Below are 20,804 nucleotides of genomic sequence, written 5' to 3' on the forward strand. Positions count from 1 at the left end.
GCTCAAGGCCAGTCTGAGCTGCATGGTGAGACCTGTCTCGAAAAGACCAAAAAAAAAAAAAAAAACCAAACAAACGAAACAAAGTCCATACTCTTCTCAGTAGCAGGTATTCCAAAGGAAGTATAAGATACAGTGATATAAATAAATCAATTTAAAGGATATCACAAAATAAGACTTAGTTCATCTAAGGGGCCCCTACACTGGGACCAATTCTGCTATAGATTGTTAAATCTCATTAAAAGGCTTAGGGATGGAGAGGTGTACACAGCCTTTAAAATTTCTACTTTTAATAGCCAGCTCTCAACAACTTTAGGGCTTCTTTACGTAACTTAGGAGTTCCTCTTTTTCCATTTGGTAACCACTTTTTTTCCACTGCTCACGCAGCTGTTGCAGCAGAGCCCCGATTTCCTTTCCTGAAGAAATCCCCACTTTCCTGATGTCGTGGCCACTCACAGGAAACGGGGGGATGGACCAGCACTCCATCTCCTTTAGAAGACAGTGCTCACCTTGGTACTTCAGTAGTTCACACACACGGCCAGTCATATCCGGTTCCCTAGACTAAGGACCAGACAGACATTTAGTTCCATCAAATATTAGAATACTCACAGTTCCATCCTGAAAGGGGAATGATAAATCCTGTGAAATTTTTCATTTAAAATAAGTAGAATTCAAACAACGAATTGCAGGTTTTTGTTGAAATGTTAACAAGTTCTGTCATATTCTGACAAAGCCAAGTACATACTTACATCTATAATGAAGTCTTGATAGGGTTTCAGTGGTTCTGAACTATCCGTTGCTTTAATTAAGTCTTTCCTATTTTTAACTATAAATAAGCCAAGGTTCTTCTCTTCCTTTGAAATCTTCAACCTCAAATCCAGTTTTGTGACATCATCCTGCACTTTGAGTAATGAGGCCAAAAGAGTCATTGGCTTTGATGAAAAACCATCAACATTTTTACTGACTTTATTAAATTCTTCTAAACTTGCATTAGCAGGTAAACCTGTGGGGATAAAAGCATCTTTTACAGAGGAAGAGAATACCTATACTAAAACCACCGATTGTTTTAGCATATAGAAATGCTCTGCAACTGGGGCTTTTAGCCCAGTCTGATTCTGTCTTCTCCATGGTCACTCTCATGGTCACTCTCAAAGCCCCAGAGGAGTTCTAAAATATTCCTGTATCCATTACCAAATTGTATCAGGAGATACACAGAAAATGGTGATGTCAGATTCACCAATGACACTTTTTATAATCCAACTCCTAACCATATTGATACATAATATTCAGTCCTATTATTCAATAATTATATCTTAGTTTGAAATATGTTCAAGTTGCCTGAAGTGTGAGAAACCATATAACCCAACTGTTCTTTGTGAATCTTAATCATACAGTTTTTACTGGTCCATTTCTATGTATAAGGCACTCTTCTCAGAAAAGAATTTTTACTAACTCAGACTCCTGTAGCCATTCTGTTAGATAGGTGCTGTTATCTTCAGTCTCCTATCAGAAACTAATCCAAGTCACAAAATTGTAAGTGGCACAGCCTTATCAAACCTCTTCTTCCAGAGGCCACTTTAAGCTGTTCCCCTCCCCATGACAAAGATGCCCTACCCTAACTCACCATGGAAGTTTTTAAAATAAATTCTTCACCTAGATGCCTCAAACATTTTTTATTGTGAAATTTTAAACTAGATGTTTCATTGCCAAATACTAAAACATTTTTATATTTTGTTCCTTACCTATGTAGGGAGCCACATCAAGATCATAGATAAGATGCATCAAGTGATTTACATGGTTACCAGTAAGAATTTTTTTCAGTTCCACCCAAATCCTCTCTCCTGATATTCCACCTAAGCCTTTTGCATTTTCTGCAATTGCTTCCAATGTCTCAGGATCATGGTCACCAGGTTTGTCTACAATTCTGCCATAAAATCTGTAAGACAAAAATCTTTTAAGTATATTGCCTCTATTTTGGCATACCACCAGAAGTCTATTTCTCATTTTTATTACTACCACCACATCTATCTATTTAATGGGAAAGAAAAGAGAATGTAAGGTCTAGGAAACACCTTAGAAATGATGTGGTAAACTCTCTACTACTTTTAGTTTTTTCCAGATGAGAAAACTCAAGATTTACTATTTAAGTAAACTTTTTAAGGTCAGCAAGAACTAGAACCTACCACACTATGACTTCATTTCCAGTCACTGACTGCAATGCTCTCAATGGCCATGAAATGCAATTCCTCAATTGGTACTTACCTAGATGTGCAACAGAGCATCTTTTAACAGCACCAAAACCAGACTTGAATATCCGAACTGAACAGTCTTAATTCCTCAGTTTGCCTATCTATACACATTAATAGCTTTACTTTAAATATGACAAATGAAGTTGTAAGCAGTGGAGTGTATTTCATAGAAAGTCACATTTGGTACCTCAGAGTATATCCATTCCACCACTCACGGCTCTAGAACTTCACTGGTGGTCCAAACTTAAATCTGAATAACTACAACTAAACTTGATCTATGTTCTGTTATTTGTAGGAAAGATTGTTTGCAAATGATTATTCAAGTTTAGAAAAACAGGATTTATTGACAAAAATCTGTTATGAAATATTCCTAGTCATACCAGTGAAAAACATGAACATTATTAGCCACAAACTAACCAGTTAGAATAGTTTCTTTTTTTCTTTAAAGAATTTGGAATTTAAAATACTGCTAAGGAAACAGCCAAAAGAAAAAAAAGTCAGTTTACAGAATGGGAGTAAATACTTACAAACGATCCATTTAATAAGGGGTTAATATCCAGAACATAAAAAGAAATTCCAGAAACTCAGCAGCAAAAACATAATCTAACTTTAATAATGACCAACAGCTCTAAGTAGACATTTCTCAAAAGAACATACATAGATGGCAAAAAAAACCATGGTCAATATCATTAGTTACTAGGGAAATTCAAGTCAAAACCACAGTGAGGTATGACCTGAAGCTAGTAAGAGTGGCTGTTACCAAAAAGACAAGAGATGCAGGTGCTACAGAAGCTGTAGGGAAATGAGAACTGCTTTACATTGTTGGTGGGCGTGTAAATTCCCAAAGCCATATGGAAACAGTATGGAGGTCTCAAACAGCTGAAAGCAGAACTGTCATGATCCAGCAACGCCACTGTGGATATACATCCAAAGGAAAACAGTCTGTTGAAGAGACTTCTGCACGCCTATTTTTATTGCAGCACTATTCACAATAACCAAGAAATGGAAATAAGATTTATTAAACTACTGAATGGACAAAGAAAATGGTAAACACAATGGAATACTATTCAGCCGTAAAAAAGTCCTGTCATTTTCAACAGCGTGAATAGAAATGGAGATCATTATTTTAAGTGAAATGAGCCAGGCATGGAAAAAAGTATTTAATGATCTCACGGAAAGGTGGAGGTGGGATCTATAAAAGCTGATCTGTAGAAGTTGAGAATAGAATGACGGTTACTAGAGGCAAGGGACAGTTGGGGGTGGGGGGTTTAATCAATGGATACTAAGTCAGGAGCAAGAAGCTCCAAAGTACTACTGTAGAGAATGGTGATTATATGAGAGAGAACAATAATGTATGTTCCAAAAAGCTACAAGGAGTCTGCATGTTTTCACCATAACGAAATAGTGTTTGAGGACACAGATGCTTAACCTGGTTTAAATGTTACAGTGCATCCATATACTGAAACATCATTATGGTGACACAGAAGTATGTACAAATTGTTTTATGTATCAAAAGATAAACATCTTAAATTCTTAAATAAAATCACTGCTACCTATAGAATCACTTATGCATTTCATACTTACCAATTTTATCCATGTTTGAAATATGTACTTTATTTTACTGGTCATTTAACAGGATTTTCTCCTCACTAATGTAATTTTGTAGTGAAATGCCAGAGATAATCGCATGACACCTGAGACTATGCACCATGTAAAGTAAAGACTATACACTGTGCTCAGTACACTTAGCACAGTGTTTGGTGTAGGATAAGCACACAAATGACATGCTCAATGAAAGAAAATATAATGTAGTAAAAAAAGGGCTTTTAAAAATCACTTAAAACTTTCCGGTAGAAAAGATCATATACAACAAGTATCTACGTTATGAAAATAAAGCGTGAAGTAGTATCTCGTGTTAGTCAAAAGCCACTAAGTCATCACTGGAAAGAGACACTTGAGAGCTCGCCATTTTAAATCGCTACCCCGCGACCCGCTGTGTATAGTACATGTACTGTGATACTAAAAATTTTAATTTTAAAATATCTTACCTGAAATATCTTAAAATTCGAAGATAATCTTCTTGTATTCTCTGTTTAGCATGTCCAACAAATCTAACTTTTTTATTTTTTAAATCTGCATAACCATTAAAGTAATCAAATAAGGTACCATCAAAACCTATACATTAGAAAAAGGGAACATTTAGCACATTTAATTTACAAAGTTAAAGCACAGATACTAATAGTATTCATACCTGTCACTACTAGAATAATAAACAGCTGTCTTTATAGTGGCCAACTACCGAAGACTAAACTAAAAAGAAATGTGCTACAACACACAGTATATGAAGTGGAGCAGGGACAATAAGACAGTAGACAAGCTGATTTTCATATTAATATAAAGAGAAAAAGAAAAATTACAAATCAAACTGCATTTAAAAACTCAAGTATGCTTGTTGACAAAAACCACCATCATGCAGAAAATCATAAGCTAAGTGCAATTCTAGGAAAAAGTGTAAGTTAGTATCAGAGACAAAGGGCTAATTTCCATCATAGGGCTCCTATAAACATCACATACACTCATGTGAAGTTTACTTTCACAGGCTAAAATATATAAAGACAATTCTTTTAAAGTGAAAATGTTCAGCTTTTGTCATAAGAAATAACAATGAAAACCCATTTTCCAGATTTCCCTCAGAATGTCAAATCCCCAAACATTTGATAACACTGTGGGCAAGGGTATAGTGAAGGAGGCACTCTTGTTCATCACAGTCAGGAGAGTTCATTGTACACCCTAGTACATTTGTGAATTCTAAACCACCACGAACCTGTTATTCACAAATGCTGCAAATAAAGTCTCCACATAATATGTTTGCTGTTGTTTAAAAAAAAAAAAAACTGGACAAAATAATTGCAGTGCATCATTTAAAAATCTTGGGTATTAGAATGAGTAATTCATCCTGATTGGGTGGCATTTGCCTAGTTCTGAAATTCACACCTCTTAGGTAAAACCTCTCTCCCAAGCCAACTGAGATAGCTGTCTCACAACATTCATCCAAGAAAAAGGAGAAGAAAAATGAAATGAAACACTGTCTCAAGAGCATTCATCCAAGTAAGTGATGTCAGTGGCCCCACTCTGTCATAAGGGACAGGAGGCACCATCACTACTTGTGAACAGTAACTGCTTGTCAGTTTAATTAAGGTTAAAGTTAAATGCTCTTTGATTATCCCAAAAGCAACAGTACTTGCAAACTCGAATGCTTTACTTCACCCAAGCTGTTCTGGTTCTGTACACAGGGAGACTGTTAAAGAGGGAACCATCTTGAAGCATATAGGAAGTTTAAAAGACTCCAGATTAAAACAAACAAACAAAAAAACAGAAAATGAAGATTCCCTCTCCAAAAAAAGAGCAAACAAAATGGTATGCCTGTCTTAGTGTTAGTTCTCTTAATGAAGGATGCCTGATTGCCCGTGGTGAGCCTGGAAAACCTAAGGTGTTTTTCTGTAAAGATCAAGACTTGGAGGAAAACAGGAATTTAACAAAGATGAAAATTTGGAGGAAAAAAATAGGAATATGACAAAAGCACAAACAGTAGCTTGGGATACAAACTAACCAATCGTAAGTGTCAGAACTATTGATGCTTGGTCTAATAGGGTTTGAAACAAACCCAGACGAAAAAAATATGAGCTAAAAGTAAGGATTAGTGACTATCATTGTGTTTATTAGAATGTATTTTGTTTTGCTCTGAGTATCGTTCTAAGATACAGTCAATGTGAAATAAAGTTGAGTTGCACGGAATAATGTCGTCGTGAAGAGCGTGACCGCTGGAGCCAGGCCAGTTCAGTTAGAAGCCTGATTCTACAGTTTATAAGCTGCATAACTCTGGGCAGGCTACTCTGTGTTAAACAGCAGTATCTGCTTTATAAGGTTGTTGAATAGACTAAATTTATGTACAGTGCTTAGAACAGTGCCCAGCACATTATAAGGGGTCAGCAAAGGTTAGAAAACTCGAGTACCAAGAACAGCTTTTGCCAGGTATGCTACCACACACCTGTAACCCTACTACTCAGAAGGCTGAAGTGGAAAGACTGTCACAAATTTGAGGCCAGCATGGGCTACATAGTTCAAGGCCAGCTTGAACTGCACAAGGACACCCTGTCTTATTTAAAAAAAAAAAAAAAAAAAAAAATTTATAAAATAGTATCTTGGAAAAGAATATTTTGAAAAATTTTAGTTTTTCTCTTTCAGTTGAGTATGTTTGCAGGAAGTTAGAAAAGACTATACTGTGTTAGTTGGAATACTTTATAAATAATGCAAGAAGAAATAAACATTGGGGCTTTCATTATATAACTGAGAGAAAATGTGCACCAACTGGGCTCCCTAAGATCATAAATTGCATAGGCTGTGGAAGTCCAGGCTTACATAATGGCTCTACAATCTGAGCTAAGCTACTTAATACCCACTTCATGAAGTTTTTCTGAGACTTAAATGAGATAAAAATACATTAGGTGCCTACTGATGCACCTAAAACCTAAGGTGCCCTAGATATGGTATTTGTTACTAATGTAATCAGCAGGAGATACCACCTTAGCCAGCAAGTGTCTTCCCTAGCCAATGAAGCAGATCTTAATGGGCTTACCTGAAATTTAAAGTACAGAAAAATAATATAGCAGTCATGCACCAAAACATTAATTTAGTTCACCTTTCATCACTATCATGAATTCAGAAACTCAGCTACCAAACAGGTTTCATCTTACATGGCCACTTGATTATTGACGTTTACTAAAATGCAATGCTAGGAAAGAATTTGAGACTGTGTGTAGGCTCAACAATAAAAAGGTGCTGAAGCTGTTCACCACTGTGTGACAGGACACCTAGAGAGGAAAGAGTGCGCGCATAAAAACAATGCCCAGGAGAGAAGACGACTGGGGGGGGGGCCACAAGTGTGTTACTTTCCTTATACTGTTTAGATTTACTTCCTAACAGGCTGAACTGTAAATCTGGCAGGCAATATGCGATTATAACCTCCCTTAATTCTCATAAGAAACTTACAAAGAAAACATCAACACCTTCATTTTACAGCCTCTGTGTAACACAGTTACTGTCTGAGGGATTTGGGCACCATTGTCTAAGAAATTAATACAAATTCCACTTGAAAGAAAGCAGTCTAATGGGCTGAATTAAAATATTATCTTGATATGTTACCTAGAAACATGGAATTTATAGTGAGATCTCTGCGTTCAGCATCTTTCTGCCAATCAGTCGTAAATTCTACTTCGGCGTGTCTTCCATCAGTGGTAACATCAATCCGTAGTGTAGTAATTTCAAAATTTTCTTCATGAAGCTACAATTACATAGTTTTTTCAAAAAAAAAAAAAAAATTAGCTTTTAGTGTCACTGGATGGATTGATAAAATTTTTCTTCATTAAGGTAGGTGCTATAAGCCCTGACAATGTTCTATCTTATGTCTAAAATTAACTATACACTGTACACATTGTTCACATACCTTGAAAGACACTCACAATATTCAAAGACAGGTCCAAAGGATGATTTACTTTTAAAAAGTTCCACCATGATTTAGAAGAATTTGACAAATAAACAGCAACTCTGACAAGTAGTGTTAGTGGAAAGCAGGAACTCTCAAAACTGTGTATTCGGGTCCTTCCACTGACCAGCAAGCTTGTGTCTGAAGCAGTTTCTAATAACTCCAGTTTGGAAAGAACTGAACATCAATTTAGGGAATATATGCCATTAAGGAAAGTTCTGATAGAGTAGTAAGTACAGGTAACAAATCCTGCAACTCCTTTACTAGTACTCACCAATGAAGTTAAAATGTTACATGTACTGTTACCTCGGGAGGAGAAACTGCTTCTAGCTGGGAAAGCTGAGGAACTTCATCACACAGTCACATATGAGCTGAGCCCTGAAAATAAATCTGAACATGCACATGGGGGAAAAAATTCCAAGTGAGAGGATGACCCAAAGGCACAGTGGAGAAAGACTGTATGGAAACGAGAATGCATAGCTAACAAGCAGCGTATTACTGATATTCAGCCAAAAGCTTTATGTGTCAAGCAAGAATTTGGATCTCTCCATTAGCAAGTAAAAGCCATGAATGATCACTACATGTCTACTGTACAAGTCTTCTCCATTTCATACATACTGTTCTCTAGATACACTGTCTCTTAGTTGCTTTCTCGTTGTTGAGACAGAATACCCAACACCCAAGGTTAAAGGGGGAAAGGTTTGTTTAGTTCAGTTTGTGGAGGTTTCAGTCCATAGGTGGCTTGCTCCAAGGCAGGGTGGCGCATGGCAGAGGGGCCACAGTTCATGGCAGTGCAAGACAGCAAAAGCAACAAGAGAGAGACACAAGCCTGTTTCTGTTTCTTATATTGTATCCCAGTCTACCAGGGTTAGGGCAGTGCTAGCTCAATCAGTGAACTGATCTAGCAATCACCCACCTTTAATCCCAGCAGTGCACTAAAAAGTCAAACACACACTTTATATTCAGCCACACCTCCAAAAACACCCAAAGACCACATTAGGCTTTGGGGGAATATCTAGACACAAACCATAACACAATCTATACTTATATGCTCAATATAGAACTGCAGAAACCAAGAATGTGACATACAAGTATTTATGAAATGAGATATAAAGAAAGGGCTTAAAATGGGAAAACAAAATCTTAGAAACAATCAGATCTCCCTCTACAGAATTCCCCCCCACAAACACACACTCACTCAGGCAGAAAACCAGGAATTAACTCTCTAAAAAGTAGCTTGACACTCAGGCACTATGATCTTGAGAATGAAACATCAGAAAGAATTAAGTGAAAATCAGCATGAACCCTATCTCTTCCCACTTGGTTTTCAAAATGCTAACAAGCAAGCTTATCCCCTGGCATAACACTGGGAAATTCTGGGACTTCTAATGAAAACTTGTAATTCTAATACTGGGAGTCTCACAACTTCCTACCTGACACTTCTACGAACAACTACAATAAAGCCCTCAGGTCATTTTCCCAACATTTTACAGCACCACCAAAATACAGTGAGAGCCAAAGAATACCTCCATTTAAGGAAAACTAATATGGAAGACAAGAAGCTCAAAAGAAACGAAGACTTTGGCAAAAGGATAATAATAAATAGCCTAAGGAAGATAAAAGAAGTTACTGCATCTGGAAAAGCTTTATAATAGTCATGTGCCACATAAGGACATTTTAGTCATCAACAGAGAGTGTACTGACAGTGATCCCATGGATCATAATGGAGCTGAAAAGTTCTTGTCACCTGCTGACACTGATGTCACAGTACCATGGTCATCACAACACAGTGTGCTGCACCGCTCATGTTTGTGGAGGCAGCACTATAAGTAAAGGTATGGTACTGCCAGTCATATAGCAGTATATGTACACAAGTAAGTATTACACAGTACATGCTTAACAATTATAATAAGCGGCTGTTAATGGTTTACTTCTTTACATTACAGTTTTTATGATTGCAGTGTACCACTTTGACCTACAGGCCCTTCAGGAGGAATTCCAGAACAATACGCCCTTGCCCTTGCAAACCTTATAGAAGGACAAGAAGCAGAGGTGGAACACAGTGACAATCCTAAGTCTTCGGAGGCTTACACTAATGTGTGTGTGTGTCCCTTAGTGTCTAACAAAAAGAAGTTTAAAAGGAAAAAAATGTTTAATAAAAACTTGCAGAATCAGCAGATAAAGAATTTTTGTACAGTTGTACCATGTGTTTTACAATGTGTATTATCAGGCGTCAAGTTGTTGAAACTTTAGAAAATTTAACAGAACTGCCTCGCAACACATTCCTCAGAATATAACACTGACATTTTCAAGATCTACTGAAAATTTAAAAAGGACAAAATAATTGCAAATAGAACAGTCGGGAAAGCAAGACATTTTCATGGAAAGTGAAGTAAAAGACATAAGGACAGAAAGTAAAAAAAAAAAAAAAAAAACTAGATCAGCCCCCTAGCTCAACATCCAAGTAATAGGAGTCTCCAAAGAAAGACATTTTAATCAAAGAGATGGAATTATAAGGGAAATATTAGAGGGTCATTTCAGAGCCTGATGCAATAAATGAAAAAATAAGTCCAACCATGACAAATCACCTTGAAATTAAGAACAACAGACAGAAAGATGAGAAAATTTTCAAAAGGAAAAAACAACCAAGTTTCAAACAAAGGAGAAAAAGAAATAGGAAGCTGCTTTTCCAGCACCAGAAGTAGCCTTGGGAGCTAGAAAACAAAATTTCTAGTGAAAATTATTGCCAGCCTAAAATTCAGTAGTCACCAAAATTATCAAACCACTGTGAAGGTAAAATAATATTTTCATATGTGTGAAACTTCCTTAGGTTTGCAATACTTAAAGGAGAGCATAAACGAAGTAAGACCACCACACAGATCCAGGAAACACAAGGAATAACAGAGGTCAAGGAAAGTGCTAGAAAGTCTGTGTTGGAGCAGGAAGACAAAACCCGGTGAAATGTGCCCTATCCCCAAACCACAAACTTGATGTGTTTATGTGATCAGATACTTTGAGAGGAACTTTATAGTTCTGGTACCAAGTGCAGGAATAAATGAGTGGTAGGTGCAAAGCTATGTCAGAGAGTAATACTATTACCAGGAGAACAAATAACATGCAACAGAAAGAATGTAATCATAATCATAACCCAGATTGCAGCTATAAACAAGTCATAAGCAAACCCTGAATATTGATTTGCCCAAAAATTATCATATAAATAAGCTTGAAAGATAGGGAAAGGAGAAATGCTAAGTAGTTGGTTTTAAGAAGGGGTGTGGTAAGAAATCTAAATCATCTTCCCACACAGGAAGTCAGTAGAAAACACATTAAAACGAGAAAATTGAAAACCAAAACCATAGCATACAACAGTGATTTTTTTTCTTTTCTTAGAAACTGGAGGTAAGGGAGAACTATGAAACTTAAAAGTAGCACCACAACATGGAAGGATGCAGGACTTGTAGAGGTCATTGACTTATTAGGCTTTTTGTCATTTGCTTTTTTAACCAGAAAGCATACTAAATGTTTAAGAATTATATACATGAGAATGCAGTGAACTAATACCACCTTTTACTCACCCTGGCAGTAACTGTTCCATGCTTTTCTCCTCTGTTGTTTATCATCCGAATCCCGGCTGCCTGAAACATCTCCTTCATTTGGGCCGGGGTGGCAGTAGTAGCAAAGTCCACATCTTGAGGCTTTACCCCATTTAATAAATCCCTCACTGCTCCTCCTGCTATTCTTAATTCATGATTCTCTTTGACGAATAATTCTGGAGTGAAATAAAGACTATTTCAAAGTGTGTCTTTTTAATAAATCTTACCATGCACGGTTTACCATACATTACAGAGAGTACAGGTTATTTAACTGTGCTTTTTCTGAGAGAAAAACTGGGTTCTTATGAAAATAAGAACAAGACCCAAGCTGTGAAATAATAGCTTTTTTATAATGCCTCAAAGATGTATGGGAAGCAGAAAACTTGCAGAATTTTTCTTTGCTCCTTCAGAACATAATTCAGAACTCACAAAGCTTCCACGTCATCAACATAAATTGGAATCATTACCAAACAGGTAAGGCAAAGAGTTTTGCTTTCTTTTCTGCAGTTTATGTACATACTTTAGAAATGGTTAAGTATTCTTGTATTTTTCTTTGTGAAAAAAATGTATAAGCAGTATGTTCATACATGAAACTATAAAACTATCAGACATCTATCTGTCATACCACTTATGAGAAATGTTACAACTAAGAATCCTTCAGGGCTGGGGATTTAGCTCAGCAGCAAAGTGCCTGCCTGGCAAGCACAAGGTCATGAGTTCGATTCCTGGTACCAGAAGAAAAACAACAACAACAACAAAAAACACTAAAAATCCTTCAAAAATTACCAGCATATATTATTTGAGACCAAATCCTACCTGTGTTCTAAGTAGAACCATAGGAACACTCCAATGGCTGTAAGGAACTACATCATTGACTCTTCTATAATACAGGAAAAACAAAAACAATGCCACTGTAACTGTACCATCTGAACAAACACCACCATGTGGGACCTGATGAGAATGACATCCAGAACTAGCCTGCTACTACAGGTTAAGCCTTGATGCTGCTGTGAGCTGATGTACCACTCACAGCAAGGCTGTGGTGTTCTATGGACGTGAACAGTTTCACACATCAGTATCAGACAAAACAAGACAACTGTATAATCATGTGAACAGAGACAAAACCTGAACACTCTGCCAGACACATGCTATAATACATAATAGTTAATGAGAGTGACTGCTCCTTATTTACTAATTAGTTTTAGTCTTGCCCTGTGACCTTAAATTCTAGGAAAAAAATGACAAACCCAAAGAATTAATTTTGCTTCCTACAACCATTTAATCCACTCTAAAGCCCTCCACCTTACTCTCCAAAGCAACCTAATACAAGCCAAAATCTTCTAAGAGGTCTTCTCAAAAACTCTTATTGAGCTGCCCCAGGAGACTCCATGGTCCGCATTCTCACTCCCTGCAAAGAGTAGCAACCAACTTGATGTGTCCCCACTGGCGTCTGGATGGAAGTCACTCAAATGAGCAGAGTAAAATGCCAAACTCATTGTCCATCAGAGCTCTAGCATCCGAAATCCCAACTCAAAATGTAATCCTCTGCCCCCTCCCAACTTCGTTTGCTTTTATCCCCATACTCCTTTTCACCTGTTCTTCCCAAACCATTTAGGCCTCTCTCTGCAGATTCCCCAAGAGGGCTTGCTTAAACAAGGGCTCCCTCCCTCTGCCTTGTCTTAACTAAAAGCAAGCTCTTCCACAAGACATAACTTCCTGTAAACTCTCTAAGTGAGTATCTCACTGATATTCCCTTAATGCCACATTTCCAATCAAGTCCCACTAACCATCTTACTACATGGCCTTACATATAAGGTCCATGATCCTTCCACATAAAAGTAAAAATCATGGGTATCAGCTCACGGCTCTCTTATGGAGAAGTCCACGGCCCAAACACTTGAAGACTGCCAAAAATGGACTCTATCTCTATCTCCCACTTGTCTAGGTTCCCTAATCTCCCATGCCTGTACTGACACAATAGTCTCGCCAGAAAGTCCTCATTCCTGTCCATGTTTCCAGGGCCATAGTTTATATACTCTCCACTACCCTCAGTCTTATCTGGACGCAGATGCCAACTCCTCTTCCTATCTACTCACGTCACAATACTCAAAATTCTCTGCACAACACACAGCTTCCACACTCATCTCTCACTGCACCTTGCCTCATGCTTTACCTGAACCGAACTCTGGCCATGGTGGTTTCCCTTATGTGAGTCACTTCGCTGAAACACTTTCCCGACTTAATCATCTAGCACACTGACTCACTGTCGAACTTCTGATCCGTGACACTAAAACATTTCTCACAGAATTTACCAATTCTCATGTGTCTGTGGCAGAGTGTCATGAAATCTTACCTTTCCTACATACCATGAAATCTATTTTACCCTATTTTCTATTCCTCTCACTTTTTGAAGAATGTTGGTCATGACCTCTAAACTGAGTCCATTAATGATGGATCATCATCCAGCTAGAAAAACACTGATCAAGTTCAGTCTTACCTATCTGTCGTGATTAAGTTCAGGATACCACTCCTGAAGGGGAAGTAAATTTCTTTTACGCTAAAAACAACACATCTTTACACATACCTATTATGTTCAAATTATGTCTTTGTCTCCCCACTTGTCAGAGGAGAAAAACCCACCATTCATTTTTATACCAACCTGACTCACACTGGAACTGAACTGTCATATCCTAGCTATTAAAAAGAATGGCTTCATTGAAAAACTGTATGTTTTAAAAAATCTTTGTTCTTTAAAATACTATCTAATAACCTCTTACAGAACAACAACAACAAAAACAAACCAGGAAGTCAAGGCTAAATTTATAAAGAACCAGTGTGTTTAAGATTCTCATTCTTGGGGCTGGGGATTTAGCTCAGTGGCAAAAGCGCCTGCCTGGCAAGCGCAAGGTCGTGAGTTCGGTTCCCGGTACTGGAGAAAAACCAAAAAAAAAAAAAAAAAGATTCTCATTCTGCCTCACAACAATAAAATCGGTATGTTCAAAGTCTCTCAATAAATTAATCACGTTTCAGATATACAATTCAGAGCTGGGTGTGGTGGCACACACCTATAATGCCAGCATTCAGGAGGCTGAAGTAGGAGGATCATTGGGAGTTCGAGACCAGCTGAGGCTACAAAGTGAGTTCAAGACCAAGCCTGAACTGCATAGCGAGACCCTAGCTCAAAAAGACAAAAAAAAAAATTCAAACTAATTTATTTATCATTTTGACTGGCATTTGGGACAGCGGGAACAACTGAATTGCAAAAAACTTACAATTTCCAAAAAACTTACAATTCAGGATTTTAAAAATTATACTTGTAAACCAGGCACAGTGGTGCACACCTGTAATCCCAGCACCCATGAGGCTGAAGCAGGAGGATCAGAGTGAGTTTGAGGCCAGCTGGGCTACACAGTGATTTCAAGAGCAGCCTGAACGCCTTAGTGAGCCCCTGTTTCAAAAATAATAATTTTTTAAATTATACTTAAATATAATTGAGAAAGGCCTACAAGGGTATATTTATGTGGAATAAGTCACAAAAAATTACAAGGTATGATTTTATATTGACCTAAACAGTAGGGACTATGGAAGAGTTCTTTATTCCTCAATTAATGGTATCACCCATCTTACAGAAACAGGGATGTGTTCACTGCAAACTACACGCATACTTGTGAAAACACCACCAAACGAATAAAAAGTGATTGTAAATTTACACTTACAACTCAAGAAATGCAAAATGTCACCATTCCAGAACCATTTCTGCTCACTCTAACAGCCACATCTAACAGTAACTCTGGGGAGTTATTCTTGTTATCAATTCAAAAGACCACGCATTGTGTGAGAAAATTTTTATAATTCCCGCCTATTTTAAAAAACTTTTCAATCAAATCTTCACGAACTCCTCTTTACAATTCTGAATTCTGAGTGTGGTGGTAGGAGTGGGACGGGGAATGGCAAGCAGGAGCTACAAGTGGGCAGACTGTTATATGGCATGATGATTACTACCAAAAAGCAGACGACTGCTCCAAGGACTTCCAAACCTCAAGAGAATTCAGTTGTTCCCACCGTCCCACATGCCAGTATGATGACCACCGAGCACTATCACCCAGCAACGACTTGATCACGTGGCCACAGCCAAGTAACCGAAAGTGTCCTGGCTGCTAACTCGAGCAGTATGTTGGAACCCCAGCTGCATCTATAGAATGCACAAATAATCACATATGCTACTAGAATTATGTGGTTGTTCTGAATCAGAAGGAGAAATGGAATGAAATCTTTAAGAAAACCTGACAATTTATAAAACCCTCGCTAGACATCATACCACACACCTATAATCCCAGCACTCTGGGAAGCTGAGGCAGGAGGATGGTAAGTTCAAGCCCAGCCTGGGCAACTGAGCAAAACCCTGTCTCAAAATTCAAAACTTAAAAAAAAAAAGGCTGGGGTTTAGCTCATTCTTTAGGTCCTAGCTCTGATCTCCAATACTTTCAAAAATAAAAACACACTATATCATGTGACCATAATACACTGTCCTAGCCTCCCCAATTCTTGCAACTGAAAAGTAATTCTACATATGGCAAAGCAGCTATTAAGATCTGAGAACTGTTACAACAGGATTTAAACTGCATGTGTCACCATACTTTAGCCACCAAGACTGTGTGTTTTCATGCATTTTGTTTACTTACAGATCATCACATTTTACCAGGGAACTCAGGTCTTTACACCATAATAGAGAGGAAATAGGACAATTATTTCATTTTCTAATTGTGCGCAATGCACTACAAGATCCCATTCTTCCCCCTTCTACTATACCCTAGAAAGGGTGAACTTTAGAATATGCCCACATTCTCATTTGCTAATCTTTCAAGGACAGCAACCACAACACCTGGGTTATCATACTACTTTGGTCCTCACTTTTTCAGGATTCCATTTCTCAGAGTGGATAAAATTCAGCTTTTAAACTCTGGTTTAGTAAGTCAAATGCAACTGTTAAAGAATGTTCAAACCCAGTATGCTAATCCAGGCCTATATAATCCCAGCACGCTCGGAGGTTTAGGCAGGAAGATCACAAATTCAAGCCCACTCTTGCCAACTTAGTGACTTAGCATGGTCTGGTCTCAAAATACAAACAAAAAAAGGGATAGAGATGTAGATCAGTGTGAAGGCCCTGTTCAATCCCCAGTGCCGCCACAAAAAAAAAAATTTAAGAAACTACACATCAATATCTAAAACCTTGTTTCCAAAAAATGCAGGATTATCGAGATAAATCACCAAGAGTTATTTACTCTTTCTTCCAAGAGAATGAGAAAACGGGATGCTGAGAAAGGCGTATCAAGAAAAAGTTCAATCAGCCCAATGCTGGAGCTTCAGATCTATAATGCTGAAATAGTAGATAATGGCCATAAATCGTTACTGGGCATTTGGAACGCTGTGAATCTGAATTGAGATGTGCTATATGTGTTAAATATATGCTAGATTTGAAAGCTTGACTAGAATATAAAATAGCTCAATAATGTTCGCACAAATTTCACATTAAAATATTACCTTAGTTACAGTGGATTAAATACAATGTACTGAAAATATTTCTTAAAATGAATTTCACCCATTTCCTTTTTTCTTTCAGTGCAGTTAGTTTATATTACATGGGGTCTTACACATTTCTATTGGACAGTGAGTTTGTAGCAGTTTTCACTCCAATTAAATTACAGTGAAGCCAACAGCACAACCAAACTTGCATTTAAGCCCTCTAGCCTGGCATGGTGGTACACACCTATAATCCCAGGCTGAGGATGGACACAAGTTCGAGGCCAGCCTGAGCTATAAACATAGTGAGTTCCAGACTCTGTTAAAAAAATAAAACCAAAAACAAAAAAAAAACCCCGCTAACTCAAAACCACCTGAAGAACTTTAAAAAAATTCAACAGGTTATCTACCATTTACCTCTGATACGAACAGAAAAAGTCATCGTCTAATTCAAGAATATGAAAAAAGCCTTGTGAATAATATAAGAATATTAGAGCAATGTTTCCTCTATCTTCTATTCATTAGAATTAATCTGCAGTGTTTTTATGAAACCCGTAGGTGCTTATCCTTCCCCGAGATTTCAGCTCAGTGGGTTAGGGATAGAATTTCAGTATCTGTACTTTTTAAAAGCACCCCAAGTGGACCTCAGGGACAGCCAGTGCTGCAAAGCACTACTCAGGTCACTTGTACGTATGTACAGTTGCAAGTATTTCTAAAAGCACCACTGAAGCACCTATAGGCTTTGGGCAGTGCAGCTGTAAACACCCTTCAACATCAGAAGCTGCGTTTAAGGACCAGTATGACTAGAACTGTGGCAACAGCAGGTGGAACCTGCTATAATCAGACACTCAGCGATAGCCATTTACTGTGTTCCTCCCCACAGACTTTACATGTGCACAGATGAAGGCAATTCCCGGTTCCTTTTGCCTTCAGTTCTCTCAGAAAGCAATTAAACACGGGAAAGAGAGTGTCAATGTTTACAAACTGAATTCTAAGAAACTACACAAGATTAAAAGCTAACATTGGTTATAAGCTATGGAAACGCGAAGTATTTCACATTCCTAAGCATCTGTTTCCTCCTCCACAGTAAGAGACAGGGTACTTACTCATTAGAACTAATCCCACAGCGTGTGATCTAAGAACACCTAACACTACAGCACACAAAAAAAGCCACGCTTTTCACTGAAGTTAACTTCTTTCTCCCTGAATGACTTAGCCACGAGTAAGCCCTTTTTTTAATAGGACAACAAAAATATCTGGATAGAGGCTGAAAAAATAAACTCTGTGTTCTTCCCTCACACACTGCCTTCCAAAGCATGGAAATGCATCCTACTCTCTCACCTGCCAGACTCTTCAATCCTTCCGTGAAAAGTGACTGGAACTCTGGAGACTGCAACTTCATTGTAAATAGATAACGCTTCAGAAGACAGACCCTGCTCCAACTACAGCTCAGTAACAGCCTGTGCCAAGGATACAGGTGCCTCAGCATCTGGAAAAAGTCACCACTGATCTGCAAGGCAAACAGGGAGGCACCGCAATGAAACTTACAACGAAGGAAAATAAGCGCTACTTCGTCTATCAACCAGAAGAAACCTATCCCCCATCCAGAGGAAAAAGTGAAACATGACTTTGTGAAGGGACATTGAAAATGTGCGTGCAGCCACCCAGTTCTGTACTTGGGCACAGTTATACTTACATACCACATTTTACTGTTTTAATACTGTCCTGGGAAGTGGGCATCAAAGCAGGAAGGGAACAGCCCTGTGAGTTTTCTTCCAGAAAGCTAACTGGACGATGTGCAGGACCATTTGTCCTCCTCCATAACATGTCACAGTCACATGTGGGTATCACCCTACTTCCCCATCTGCACCTGAACTTCACAACTCAGGATCAGCTCCCCAGAATGCGGGGCACTTCTTACGACTGGGCACTGCTGTCTGCATTTGCTCATCATTTTCCTCGCACGGTGCCATCTGAGTCCATCACACCCTAGTCCTCCCCACCAAGTGCAGAGGCAGCGGTTGTCTTGTGACCCTATGTAAACTAATGGAGAAGAACCACTCCATCCTTTGGGAAGCAGCGTGCAGGAGCGGCATTTCCATAGGACTAGTTTCCTCGCCCACGCCACGTGGGGAAGAAACTGAGTCCCCGTCCTTCCATTTCTGCCTCAACTCAAAAAGGCGGGCTCCGACCCTCGGCCTTGAAAGACCCTGTCTGCGGCCCACAGCCTCGGCAGAACTGTTCTGTTAGCAAAACCCCCGGGGGGCCCGGCTCGAGGCGGGCAAAGGGCTCCCGAAGCCAAGAGACTCAGCGATCGCGGCCAGCTGGGATGGGGGCCGCGACCGCCACGCTGAGGCCCCTCAGCCCACTGCCGAGGCCGCCTATGGCCGTACCTCGCTCCCACCTCCCCCCAAGACCCCCGCCCGAGGCCCTGCGGGGTGGTAGGGAGCTCAGCTGTCTCCACGCAGAGTGCTTACCCGCCCCGCGCGGCTTCGCCTGGCCGCCAAACGCACTTCCGGAGTGGCGGGCGCGTGACGTCACCACGCTGTAAGGTTGTCAGCGAATGGGAAGTCACAGCAGGATGTGGGCGGGGCCCGCCGGGGCCGCCCGCCCCCTGGCACGCCCCACCTCCCCGGAGCCTGGGCGGAAAGGCGGAGCTTCTCTCACCTGCTCCGTGGTGCGATCAGAGTGCGGTTCTCCTGGGGGTTTAGCAAGTACGTTACTCGTAAAGTACGGGACGGCTTCGAAACCTGGGCTAGTGTGTTCAGGAAACTCACTGTAGGCCGAAGCCGTCTGATCCCTTGAAATTACTGGGTATAGGTTATTTTGCAACTTGTGTGTAACCTGTGGTTTCTGTGATGTGGAGACTTCGCAAATGCACTAGAAAGAATGTGGTTTTGGTTTTTTCTCCGGTACCGGGAACTGAACTCACGACCTTGCACTTGCCAGGCAGGCGCTTTGCCGCTGAGCTAAATCCCCAGCCCCAAGAATGTGGTTTTGATTCAGTCCTTTCACAGAAAGCAGTGGAGAGGGTGGCAAAAACATGGATGTGCAGATGTTAGAAACCTTAAAATATGAAACGTATGGTCCTTTAAATGTAACTTTAAATTACTTAACTTTGCCTAGAATTTGCCTAGAAAAATGTGTGTGCTATAGTATTTCTGTGGCTTATTACCAGAAATCTTATCTGCAGGGTGGATTGAGTTTATTTTAGAAGCACCGAACTAGCTTTCCAAGTTCACATTCAGGCAGAGCAGTGATTCAGTCCAACGCCTTAAGCAGGGAAAGCCTCAGATCCCTCTTAGCTTTCTCTGGTTTCGCTCTGCCGCCCGTTTGGTACATACTGGACAATTGTATGCCAGTATGCCAACAGAGATGAAATAGGCAGTTCTATAAAAAAGATATCTCCGAACGAAATGGTGTAAAAATCTCAATAGTGCTTTTCTTTTTAAATTGAATTTTGTACAACCAGCTTCCCACAAAGATAATTCCAGGCCCAGATGGTTTCAGTGGAAAAATTTATCAAACACAAAAGCGTGTGCCACCACGCCCGGCAAAAGTAAGAAATAACACTGAGTTTGCACAAAACTGTTTGTAACATATAAAAAGAAACACTTCTCTCATTTTAGGAGAAAAGCATAACCCTAATAGCAAACATAAATATTTTTTAATTTGTAAACTAATATCCCATATCAACATAGAATCAAAACCAAATATTAGCAAATTTACTCCAATGATAGAAGTCATCGTTATCAATTTGAGGCAAAGACCAATCACTGTAATTCATCATATGAACAGACTAAAGCTGGTGATCATCCCAACACATGCTGAAAGAGTATTTAAAATATGACATCCATTATTATAAAAACTCAAAATTTAGAAGGGGTTTCTTCAGAAGTATAA

General features: G+C 39.1%; 2 protein-coding genes across 4 annotated transcripts in view; one reads left to right on the top strand and one right to left on the bottom strand.

Moving 5' to 3' along the window:
- On the bottom strand, positions 1 to 19,463 carry Trnt1 (tRNA nucleotidyl transferase, CCA-adding, 1). 3 transcript variants are annotated; one of them, XM_005383748.2, is made up of 8 exons: positions 19,379 to 19,463; positions 18,243 to 18,411; positions 11,364 to 11,557; positions 7,449 to 7,587; positions 4,295 to 4,421; positions 1,740 to 1,933; positions 747 to 1,000; positions 1 to 558 (listed from the first exon to the last, which is right to left on the bottom strand). In XM_005383748.2, the coding sequence occupies exons 2-8, from the start codon at positions 18,388 to 18,390 to the stop codon at positions 310 to 312; spliced, it is 1,305 nt and encodes a 434-aa protein (XP_005383805.1). In that variant the 5' UTR covers positions 18,391 to 18,411; positions 19,379 to 19,463; the 3' UTR covers positions 1 to 309. The 3 variants fall into 3 exon arrangements, with proteins under 3 accessions (XP_005383805.1, XP_005383806.1, XP_005383804.1); XM_005383749.2 differs by lacking the exon at positions 19,379 to 19,463 and adding an exon at positions 18,602 to 19,370; XM_005383747.2 differs by lacking the exon at positions 19,379 to 19,463 and adding an exon at positions 18,598 to 19,370.
- A 66-nt stretch (positions 19,464 to 19,529) lies between these two features.
- Positions 19,530 to 20,804, top strand: part of Il5ra (interleukin 5 receptor, alpha) — a 48,167-nt gene continuing 46,892 nt past the window's right edge. The window contains exon 1 of the mRNA XM_005383750.1: positions 19,530 to 19,615. The gene's annotated coding sequence lies outside the window, so the exon portion shown is untranslated. The remainder of the gene's footprint in view (positions 19,616 to 20,804) is intronic.

The sequence above is a fragment of the Chinchilla lanigera genome, unplaced genomic scaffold, assembly GCF_000276665.1.
Source record: "Chinchilla lanigera isolate Chin_1 unplaced genomic scaffold, ChiLan1.0 scaffold00020, whole genome shotgun sequence".
Taxonomy (NCBI): domain Eukaryota; kingdom Metazoa; phylum Chordata; class Mammalia; order Rodentia; family Chinchillidae; genus Chinchilla; species Chinchilla lanigera.

Excerpts from the sequence above, each read along its gene's own strand:
- Trnt1 (XM_005383747.2), bottom strand. Across the intron at positions 4,422-7,448 it reads TATAAATTCCATGTTTCTAG|GTTTTGATGGTACCTTATTT; the intron begins GTAACATATCAA and ends TCTAATGTATAG. Across the intron at positions 559-746 it reads ATCAAGACTTCATTATAGAT|TCTAGGGAACCGGATATGAC; the intron begins GTAAGTATGTAC and ends TCTGGTCCTTAG.